The 12,137-nt window shown below is 42.4% G+C and overlaps 1 protein-coding gene across 3 annotated transcripts in view; it reads right to left on the reverse strand.

Moving 5' to 3' along the window:
* Nucleotides 1-4,859: 4,859 nt before the first annotated feature.
* The window catches only part of gpr137ba (G protein-coupled receptor 137Ba), a 114,198-nt gene continuing 106,920 nt past the window's right edge, over nucleotides 4,860-12,137 (reverse strand). For all 3 annotated transcript variants that reach the window (XM_065007771.1, XM_065007772.1, XM_065007773.1), the window contains one exon: nucleotides 4,860-5,601. In XM_065007771.1, the coding sequence (XP_064863843.1) occupies nucleotides 5,526-5,601 (76 nt within the window). In that variant the 3' untranslated portion in view covers nucleotides 4,860-5,525. The remainder of the gene's footprint in view (nucleotides 5,602-12,137) is intronic.

Consider the following 12,137-nt stretch of genomic DNA (forward strand, 5'->3'; position numbering starts at 1 on the left):
AACAGGTTAATGTCAAGCCATGCATGTTTTTTCCAAAAGTCTCATGGAATGTTGGCCTACATTGAACACCACACATTGGCTGCTGATGTAGGCTGAATGATAGAACAGCTATTACCATGTTATGTAATGCATTTTCTCCATTGTGTTTGATGGTAGGCATTATGATCTAATAGTCACAGTCGCCTACTTGGCCACAGTTAAAACTGTAATTTAAAGTGGGTACCGCCTCAGTGTTCACAGTAAATGCTGGAAACAATGTTCAAGGTTGTGCTCAGCAGACGGAAAACAATTTGAGGGAACAATGGTTGAGCTGAAGGCTGGGACTAAAAACAAACTGATAACTCATGTAAAACTCTCTGTAAAATGTATATAGTATGTATATATATTCTATAGTATGTATATATATTATATAGTATGTATATATATTCTATAGTATGTATAAACTGGAAGTAGAAACCTAAGTATTGTTGTCCGTTATTTTAACCCAATTAAGGAATGGGTGGTAGGATAGGGGTGGTAAGATAGGGGTGGTAGGTATAGGGGTGGTAGGATAGGGGTGGTGTATAGGGGTAGTAGGATAGGGGTGGTAGGTTAGGGGTGGTAGGGATAGGGGTGGTAGGTTAGGGGTGGTAGATTAGGGGTGGTAAGATAGGGGGTGTATAGGGGTGGTAGGTTAGGGGTGGTAGGATAGGGGTGGTAGGATAGGGGTGGTGTATAGGGGTGGTAGGATAGGGGTGGTGTATAGGGGTGGTAGGATAGGAGTGGTGTATAGTGGTGGTAGGATAGGGGTGGTAGGTTAGGGGTGGTAGGTTAGGGGTGGTAGGATAGGGGTGGTGTATAGGGGTGGTGTATAGGGGTGGTAAGATAGGGGGATAAGATAGGGGTGGTAGGATAAGGGTGGTAGGTTAGGGGTGGTAGGTTAGGGGTGGTGTGTAGGGGTGGTAGGTTAGGGGTGGTGTGTAGGGGTGGTAGGATAGGGGTGGTAAGATAGGGGTGGTAGGTTAGGGGTGGTAGGATAGGGGTGGTAAGATAGGGGGGTAGGATAGGGGTGGTAACATAGGGGTGGTAAGATAGGGGTGGTAGGATAGGGGTGGTAGGTTAGGGATGGTAGGATAGTGTTGGTAGGAGTGTTGGTAGGTGGTAGGATAGTCAACTAATGTTGACTACACAACATGGCAGATATTTCTTTGGCTGGTTTGGGCTCTGGGCGCCGTACTCAGATTATTGCATGGTGTGCTTTTTCCGTAAAGTTTTTTAAAATCTGACACAGCGGTTGCATTAAGGAGAAGTTTATATAAGTTTATATAAATATATAAATATGCACTTTATCGAACAAAACATACATGTATTGTGTAACATGAAGTCCTATGAGTGTCATCTGATGAAGATCATCAAAGGTTAGTGATTCATTTTATCTGTATTTCTGCTTTTTGTGACTCCTCTCTTTGGCTGGAAAAATGGCTGTGTTTTTCTATGACTTGGTGGTGATCTAACATAATCGTTTTGAGGTGCTTTCGCTGGAAAGCCTTTTTGAAATCAGATACTGTGGCTGGATTAATGAGAATTGTATCTTTAAAATGGTGTAAAATACTTGTATGCTTGAGGATTAAATTATGGAGGTTTTAATTATGAGATTTTTGTTGTTTTGAATTTGGCGCCCTGCACTTTCACTGGCTGTTGGCGAGGTGGGACGCTACCGTCCCGAATATCCCAGTTAACATACTTATCTTAATATGTACTAGAGGTCACCTCTTCCCTTCAGTTTATCTTAATATGTACTAGAAGTCAACTCTTCCCTCTCTCTCTCTATCCCTCCCCCTCCATCTATCCCTCCCTCCCACTCTCTATCCCTCCCTCTCTCTAACCCTGCCTCCCTCCCTCCTCGCCCTACCCCCTCTCTGTCCCTCCCCTTCCCTCTCTCTATCCTTCACTCTTCCCTCTCTATCCCTCCCACCTCCCTCTCTCTATCCCTCCCTATTCCCTCTTTCTCTCTCTCTATCCCTCCCCCTCCTTCCCTCTCTCAATCCCTCCTTCCTTCTCTTTCTCTCCCTCTCACCCCTTCTCTCTATTCCTCCCTACCCCCTCCCTCTCCCTACCCACTCCCTCTCTCTTTCTCTCCTCCTCCTCCCTCTCTCTATCCCTCCTCCTCCTTCCCTCTCTCTCTCCCTCCCTCCCCCTTCTTCCCTCTCTCTAACCCTCCTCCTCCTTCCCTCTCTCTCTCCCTTCCTCCCCCTTCTTCCCTCTCTCTATGCCTCCCTTCTTGCCAGGATTTACAATAATTGTTTGTACAATATCAAAGTACAATACATATTAAATGATAATGAGACATTTTATCAAACATATGTTGAATTTGACTGATAGACTCTAGCCTGCAGATGGCAGCACTGCTCTGGGCTGACAGTCATCTTTAACTGACTGATGGACTCCAGCCTGCAGATGGCAGCACTGCTCTGGGCTGACAGTCATCTTTAACTGACTGATAGACTCTGGGCTGACAGTCATCTTTAACTGACTGATAGACTCTGGGCTGACATAGTCATCTTTAACTGACTGATAGACTCTGGGCTGACATAGTCATCTTTAACTGACTGATGGACTCCAGCCTGCAGATGGCAGCACTGCTCTGGGCTGACATAGTCATCTTTAACTGACTGATAGACTCTGGGCTGACATAGTCATCTTTAACTGACTGATAGACTCTGGGCTGACAGTCATCTTTAACTGACTGATAGACTCTGGGCTGACATAGTCATCTTTAACTGACTGATAGACTCTGGGCTGACAGTCATCTTTAACTGACTGATGGACTCCAGCCTGCAGATGGCAGCACTGCTCTGGGCTGACATAGTCAACAGGGAGCTGTTGTATACTGTTACTGTTGTCATCTGTGTGCAGCCAGTACTCTGGGTTGGTCTGTCATCTAACTGCAGGCTCTTCCCAGTGGAGACATGTTCTGTCATCTAACTGCAGGCTCTTCCCAGTGGAGACATGTTCTGTCATCTAACTGCAGGCTCTTCCCAGTGGAGACATGTTCTGTCATCTAACTGCAGGCTCTTCCCAGTGGAGACATGTTCTGTCATCTAACTGCAGGCTCTTCCCAGTGGAGACATGTTCTGTCATCTAACTGCAGGCTCTTCCCAGTGGAGACGTGCTGTCGTATTCCACATCAGGCTTGTTGTTCAGGGTTGTTGCTAGGTGAAACAATAATACTCCATTTATCCACCAGACTTAACACTTAACCATCTCACACATTACGGTCAATGTCATTAATGCATTCAAAATATTCTCATTCTGAACTTTTCATGTATTGTTAATGCCAATTACATCTGTATTGTTAATGCCTATTACATCTGTATTGTTAATGCCTATTACATCTGTATTGTTAATGCCTATTACATCTGTATTGTTAATGCCAATTACATCTGTATTGTTAATGCCAATTACATCTGTATTGTTAATGCCAATTACATCTGTATTGTTAATGCCAATTACATCTGTATTGTTAATGCCAATTACATCTGTATTGTTAATGCCAATTACATCTGTATTGTTCATGCCTATTACATCTGTATTGTTAATGCCTATTACATCTGTATTGTTAATGCCTATTACATCTGTATTGTTAATGCCTATTACATCTGTATTGTTAATGCCAATTACAACTGTATTGTTAATGCCAATCACAATTCCAGACTAGTATGAATGTTGTACTTCTGTAAAGGACTTGATGGATTGATTGTCGTTACACTTGATCCATGTTTCTGTTTCATGTTCTGTTTCTGCTCAGACATCAAGCAGAAATATGGCGACAGTATGCTGACTCTGTCAGGACTAAATGTCTTTCCAAACAGACTATGATCCTTGGGAAAGGGCTGAAGAGACAGATTCCTGTCTGACCACATGTATGGACTGTATTCAGTGGTTTTCTTTACGAGTGGTTCTCAGAGTGCAGGTTCCCAGTGACTATCACAGACTGTTGCTGGTAGGGTCTTGAAGACAGACAAAAATATCTTCAACCTATAGATTTAGAATGTGTTCCACCTATAGATTTAAAATGTGTTCCATCTATAGAATCAGAATTTGTTCCACCCATGTAATGTGTTCCATTTTTAGAACCTTTATTTAACTAGGCAAGTCAGTTAAGAACAAATTCTTATTTACAATGATGGCCTACCCGGGCCAAACCCGGACGATGCTGGGCCAATTGTGCAGCGCCCTAAGGGACTCCCAATCACGGTTGGATGTGGTGCAGCACTGGATTTGAAACCGGAACGGCAGTGACAGCTCTTGCACTGAGAGGCAGTGCCTTAGACCGCTGCGCCACTCAGGAATCCCATCTATAGAATTAGAATGTGTTCCACCTATAGAATTAGAATGTGTTCCACCTATAGAATTAGAATGTGTTCCACCTATAAAATTAGAATGTGTTCCACCTATAGAATTAGAATGTGTTCCACCTATAGAATTAGATTGTTCCACCTATAGAATTAGAATGTGTTCCACCTATAGAATTAGAATGTTCCACCTATAGAATTAGAATGTGTTCCACCTATAGAATTAGAATGTGTTCCACCCATAGAATTAGAATGTGTTCCACCTATAGAATTAGAATGTGTTCCACCTATAAAATTAGAATGTGTTCCACCTATAGAATTAGAATGTTCCACCTATAGAATTAGAATGTGTTCCACCTATAGAATTAGAATGTGTTCCACCCATAGAATTAGAATGTGTTCCACCTATAGAATTAGAATGTGTTCCACCTATAGAATTAGAATGTGTTCCACCTATAGAATTAGAATGTGTTCCACCTATAGAATTAGAATGTTCCACCACACTGTCCTAAAGCACAATCAAGGTGTTTTATAAAATCGTTTTTTATTATGGAGACTCCAATGTGAGAGAGGATTGTAAAGACCAGAACACATGTACAGTACATCTCCTCCCTCAGCAAAGATAGCTAATGCCTATGAACCATTTTAGCTGCTTGTGTTAAAAACATGAAAAGGAGACATTGGGAATATAAATGGATACATTTTACATACAAGATTAGGAAATACCTGTAAATGAATTATTGCATAATTGGCTTCTAAACAGTTAACATGTTTTTAAAATAGTGAATTCAGGTAATGCATATTCAGATGGACTGGACAGTGCAATTCAGCTCTTAGCTGCCAATGTTGTACACCTTGATTATAAACCTTTTTACATATTCATATTTGTTTGTGCAAGTTATGTATGCCCCCTAAGACCATCATCTGAATACTTACTGCCCTTTTAGAAAATATGTTGACTTTATTTATCAAAATAGTAGAAAATAGAATGAATAAAGTCCTTGCTGATATTCACCCCCGTGTCTCGATCCGAGGCCCTCGGGTGTGAGGTCATCAGTGTAGGCGTGTGCAAAAAAAAGAGACAAGGCCAACAGGAAGACTTCAAAAAGAGCTCCGGACCAATAGGAGCTCTTGTAAAAGTTCCGGACCAATCAGAGCTCTTAAATAAGGTTCAGGGCCAATAGAAAGTCTTCAATAAGGGTTGAGCTCCTCTGAGGGCAGGGCTGTGCTGCTGCTGCTGCTGCAATCATAGCTGTCTGCTGTCAAACTGAGGACAAAGACAAAACAAACATTACATTCCTGGGCCCATATTCACAAAGTCTCACGGTAGGAGTTCTGATCTAGGATCTGTTTTGCCCTGTAAGATGAAAAAGATGGACAGGGAGATCTGATCCTAGATCAGAACTTCCACCAATTGAGATGCGGTGTCAGTATGTATCTAAGCTCTATTGGAATGCCCGGTCCTTGCTTCTCCACAGGCATGTCACGGTCCTCACTTCGATATTAAAACGTGTAATACCTGACAGCAGCATGTGTGTTTACCTGGTTGTCTGTGTTTTTAATGTCCCTGGTGTGTGACTGTGTGATCACACGCTCCGTAGCCAATGTGAGTAAGACCTTTAAACATTCACTAGGCCACAGAGTCAGACGGATTACCAGGATGTGTACTCAGAGCATGTGCTGATCAACTGGCTGACCGAGTCTGTAATTCCTACATGTTGCAAGTAGACCACCATAGTCCCTGTGCCTAAGAACACTAAGGTAACCTGCCTAAATGACTACCGACCGGTAGCACTCACATCTGTAGTCATGAAGTCCTTTGAAAGGCTGGTCATGGCTCACATCAACAGCATTATCCCAGAAACCCTAGACTCACTCCCAACACTCTAACCACTAGGCTACCTGCCGTCCCTACACTCTAACCACTAGGCTACCTGCCGTCCCTACACTCTAACCACTAGGCTACCTGCCTCCTCTACACTCTAACCACTAGGCTACCTGCCGTCCCTACACTCTAACCACTAGGCTACCTGCTGTCCCTACACTCTAACCACTAGGCTACCTAACCCCCCTACACTCTAACCACTAGGCTACCTGCCGCCCAACACTCTAACCACTAGGCTACCTACCGTCCCTACACTCTAACCACTAGGCTACCTGCCGCCCAACGCTCTAACCACTAGGCTACCTGCCGCCCCTACACTCTAACCACTAGGCTACCTGCCGCCCCTACACTCTAACCACTAGGCTACCTGCCGTCCCTACACTCTAACCACTAGGCTACCTGCCCCCCCTACACTAACCACTAGGCTACCTGCTGCCCCTACACTCTAACCACTAGGATACCTGCCGTCCCTACACTCTAACCACTAGGTTACCTTCCGCCCCTACACTCTAACCACTAGACTACCTGCCACCTCTACACTCTAACCACTAGGCTACCTGCCCCCCCTACACTAACCACTAGGCTACCTGCCACCCAACGCTCTGACCACTAGGCTACCTGCCGCCCCACACACTAACCACTAGGCTACCTGCCACCTCTACACTCTAACCACTAGGCTACCTGCCACCCCTACACTCTAACCACTAGGCTACCTGCCGCCCAACACTCTAACCACTGTAGGCTACAGTCCAAGCTATGTCTTCCAATGGTGCGACTGCTGTTGGCATCCATTTTTGGACTAACAAATTATCTATATAGTGGTATTATATACAGTATATCACAAAAGTGAGTACACCCCTCACATTTTTGTTAGTATTTGAGTATATCTTTTCATGTGACAACACTGAAGAAATGACACTTTGCTACAATGTAAAGTAGTGAGTGTACAGCTTGTATAACAGTGTAAATTTGCCCCCTCAAAATAACTCAACACACAGCCATTAATGTTTAAACCGCTGGCAACAAAAGTGAGTACACCCCTAAGTGAAAATGTCCAGCATTTCACTGTGAGGTCTACTATACCTGTTGTATTCAGCATTTCACTGTGAGGTCTACTACACCTGTTGTATTCAGCATTTCACTGTGAGGTCTACTACACCTGTTGTATTCAGCATTTCACTGTAAGGTCTACTACACCTGTTGTATTCAGCATTTCACAGTAAGGTCTACCTTACACCTGTTGTATTCAGCATTTCACTGTAAGGTCTACTACACCTGTTGTATTCAGCATTTCACAGTAAGGTCTACTACACCTGTTGTATTCAGCATTTCACTGTAAGGTCTACTACACCTGTTGTATTCAGCATTTCACTGTCAGGTCTACTACACCTGTTGTATTCAGCATTTCACTGTGAGGTCTACAACACCTGTTGTATTCAGAATTTCACAGTAAGGTCTACTACACCAGTTGTATTCAGCATTTCACTGTGAGGTCTACTACACCTGTTGTATTCAGCATTTCACTGTGAGGTCTACAACACCTGTTGTATTCAGCATTTCACTGTAAGGTCTACTACACCTGTTGTGTTCAGCATTTCACTGTGAGGTCTACTACACCTGTTGTGTTCAGCATTTCACTGTAAGGTCTACTACACCTGTTGTATTCAGCATTTCACTGTGAGGTCTACTACACCTGTTGTATTCAGCATTTCACTGTAAGGTCTATTACACCTGTTGTATTCAGCATTTCACTGTAAGGTCTACTACACCTGTTGTGTATTCAGTATTTCACTGTGAGGTCTACTACACCTGTTGTATTCAGCATTTCACTGTAAGGTCTACTACACCTGTTTTATTCAGCATTTCACTGTAAGGTCTACTACACCTGTTGTATTCAGCATTTCACTGTGAGGTCTACTACACCTGTTGTATTCAGCATTTCACTGTGAGGTCTACTACACCTGTTGTATTCAGTATTTCACTGTGAGGTCTACTACACCTGTTGTATTCAGCATTTCACTGTAAGGTCTACTACACCTGTTGTATTCAGCATTTCACTGTAAGGTCTACTACACCTGTTGTATTCAGTATTTCACTGTGAGGTCTACTACACCTGTTGTATTCAGCATTTCACAGTAAGGTCTACCTTACACCTGTTGTATTCAGCATTTCACTGTAAGGTCTACTACACCTGTTGTATTCAGCATTTCACTGTAAGGTCTACTACACCTGTTGTATTCAGCATTTCACAAAAAGGTCTACCCTACACCTGTTGTATTCAGCATTTCACTGTAAGGTCTACTACACCTGTTTTATTCAGCATTTCACTGTAAGGTCTACTACACCTGTTGTATTCAGCATTTCACTGTGAGGTCTACTACACCTGTTGTATTCAGCATTTCACTGTGAGGTCTACTACACCTGTTGTATTCAGCATTTCACTGTGAGGTCTACTACACCTGTTGTATTCAGCATTTCACTGTAAGGTCTACTACACCTGTTGTATTCAGCATTTCACTGTAAGGTCTACTACACCTGTTGTATTCAGCATTTCACTGTGAGGTCTACTACACCTGTTGTATTCAGCATTTCACTGTAAGGTCTACTACACCTGTTGTATTCAGCATTTCACTGTAAGGTCTACTACACCTGTTGTATTCAGTATTTCACTGTGAGGTCTACCATACACCTGTTGTATTCAGCATTTCACTGTAAGGTCTACCTACACCTGTTGTATTCAGCATTTCACTGTAAGGTCTACCTACACCTGTTGTATTCAGTATTTCACTGTGAGGTCTACTACACCTGTTGTATTCAGTATTTCACTGTGAGGTCTACTACACCTGTTGTATTCAGCATTTCACAAAAAGGTCTACCCTACACCTGTTGTATTCAGCATTTCACTGTAAGGTCTACTACACCTGTTGTATTCAGCATTTCACTGTGAGGTCTACTACACCTGTTGTATTCAGCATTTCAATGTAAGGTCTAATACACCTGTTGTATTCAGCATTTCACAGTAAGGTCTCCTACACCTGTTGTATTCAGCATTTCAATGTAAGGTCTAATACACCTGTTGTATTCAGCATTTCACTGTAAGGTCTACTACACCTGTTGTATTCAGCATTTCACTGTGAGGTCTACTACACCTGTTGTATTCAGCATTTCACTGTGAGGTCTACTTCACCTGTTGTATTCAGCATTTCACTGTGAGGTCTACTACACCTGTTGTATTCAGCATTTCACTGTAAGGTCTACTACACCTGTTGTATTCAGCATTTCACTGTGATGTCTACCTACACCTGTTGTATTCAGTATTTCACTGTAAGGTCTACCTACACCTGTTGTATTCAGCATTTCACTATAAGGTCTACTACACCTGTTGTATTCAGCATTTCACTGTAAGGTCTACTACACCTGTTGTATTCAGCATTTCACTGTGAGGTCTACTTCACCTGTTGTATTCAGCATTTCACTGTGAGGTCTACCTACACCTGTTGTATTCAGCATTTCACTGTAAGGTCTACCTACACCTGTTGTATTCAGCATTTCACTATAAGGTCTACTACACCTGTTGTATTCAGCATTTCACTGTGAGGTCTACTTCACCTGTTGTATTCAGCATTTCACTGTGAGGTCTACTACACCTGTTGTAGTCAGCATTTCACTGTTAGGTCTACTACACCTGTTGTATTCAGCATTTCACTGTGAGGTCTACTACACCTGTTGTATTCAGCATTTCACTGTGAGGTCTACTACACCTGTTGTAGTCAGCATTTCACTGTTAGGTCTACTACACCTGTTGTATTCAGCATTTCACAGTAAGGTCTACTACACCTGTTGTATTCAGCATTTCACTGTGAGGTCTACTACACCTGTTGTATTCAGCATTTCACTGTGAGGTCTACTACACCTGTTGTATTCAGCATTTCACTGTGAGGTCTACTACACCTGTTGTATTCAGTATTTCACTGTGAGGTCTACTATACCTGTTGTATTCAGCATTTCACTGTAAGGTCTATTACACCTGTTGTATTCAGCATTTCACTGTAAGGTCTACTACACCTGTTGTATTCAGTATTTCACTGTGAGGTCTACTACACCTGTTGTATTCAGCATTTCACTGTAAGGTCTACTACACCTGTTTTATTCAGCATTTCACTGTGAGGTCTACTACACCTGTTGTAGTCAGCATTTCACTGTTAGGTCTACTACACCTGTTGTATTCAGCATTTCACTGTGAGGTCTACTACACCTGTTGTATTCAGCATTTAACTGTGAGGTCTACTACACCTGTTGTATTCAGCATTTCACAGTAAGGTCTACTACACCTGTTGTATTCAGCATTTCACTGTGAGGTCTACTACACCTGTTGTATTCAGCATTTCACTGTGAGGTCTACTACACCTGTTGTATTCAGCATTTCACTGTGAGGTCTACTACACCTGTTGTATTCAGTATTTCACTGTGAGGTCTACTATACCTGTTGTATTCAGCATTTCACTGTAAGGTCTATTACACCTGTTGTATTCAGCATTTCACTGTAAGGTCTACTACACCTGTTGTATTCAGTATTTCACTGTGAGGTCTACTACACCTGTTGTATTCAGCATTTCACTGTAAGGTCTACTACACCTGTTGTATTCAGCATTTCACTGTAAGGTCTACTACACCTGTTTTATTCAGCATTTCACTGTAAGGTCTACTACACCTGTTGTATTCAGCATTTCACTGTGAGGTCTACTACACCTGTTGTATTCAGCATTTCACTGTGAGGTCTACTACACCTGTTGTATTCAGCATTTCACTGTGAGGTCTACTACACCTGTTGTATTCAGTATTTCACTGTGAGGTCTACTACACCTGTTGTATTCAGCATTTCACTGTAAGGTCTACTACACCTGTTGTATTCAGCATTTCACTGTAAGGTCTACTACACCTGTTGTATTCAGTATTTCACTGTGAGGTCTACCCTACACCTGTTGTATTCAGCATTTCACTGTAAGGTCTACCTACACCTGTTGTATTCAGCATTTCACTGTAAGGTCTACCTACACCTGTTGTATTCAGTATTTCACTGTGAGGTCTACTACACCTGTTGTATTCAGTATTTCACTGTGAGGTCTACTACACCTGTTGTATTCAGCATTTCACTGTAAGGTCTACTACACCTGTTGTATTCAGTATTTCACTGTGAGGTCTACCCTACACCTGTTGTATTCAGCATTTCACTGTGAGGTCTACTACACCTGTTGTATTCAGCATTTCACTGTGAGGTCTACTACACCTGTTGTATTCAGCATTTCACTGTAAGGTCTACCTACACCTGTTGTATTCAGCATTTCACTATACGGTCTACTACACCTGTTTTATTCAGCATTTCACTGTGAGGTCTACTACACCTGTTGTATTCAACATTTCACAGTAAGGTCTACTACACCTGTTGTATTCAGCATTTCACTGTAAGGTCTACTTCACCTGTTGTATTCAGCATTTCACCGTGAGGTCTACCCTACACCTGTTGTATTCAGCATTTCACTGTAAGGTCTACTACACCTGTTGTATTCAGCATTTCACTGTAAGGTCTACTACACCTGTTGTATTCAGCATTTCACAGTAAGGTCTACTACACCTGTTGTATTCAGCATTTCACTGTAAGGTCTACTACACCTGTTGTATTCAGCATTTCACTGTAAGGTCTACCTACACCTGTTGTATTCAGCATTTCACCGTGAGGTCTACCCTACACCTGTTGTATTCAGCATTTCACTGTAAGGTCTACTACACCTGTTGTATTCAGCATTTCACTGTAAGGTCTACTACACCAGTTGTATTCAGCATTTCACTGTAAGGTCTACTACACCTGTTGTATTCAGCATTTCACTGTGAGGTCTACACCTGTTGTATTCAGCATTTCA

This window comes from Oncorhynchus nerka, linkage group LG23, assembly GCF_034236695.1.
Source record: "Oncorhynchus nerka isolate Pitt River linkage group LG23, Oner_Uvic_2.0, whole genome shotgun sequence".
In the NCBI taxonomy this organism is placed as follows: domain Eukaryota; kingdom Metazoa; phylum Chordata; class Actinopteri; order Salmoniformes; family Salmonidae; genus Oncorhynchus; species Oncorhynchus nerka.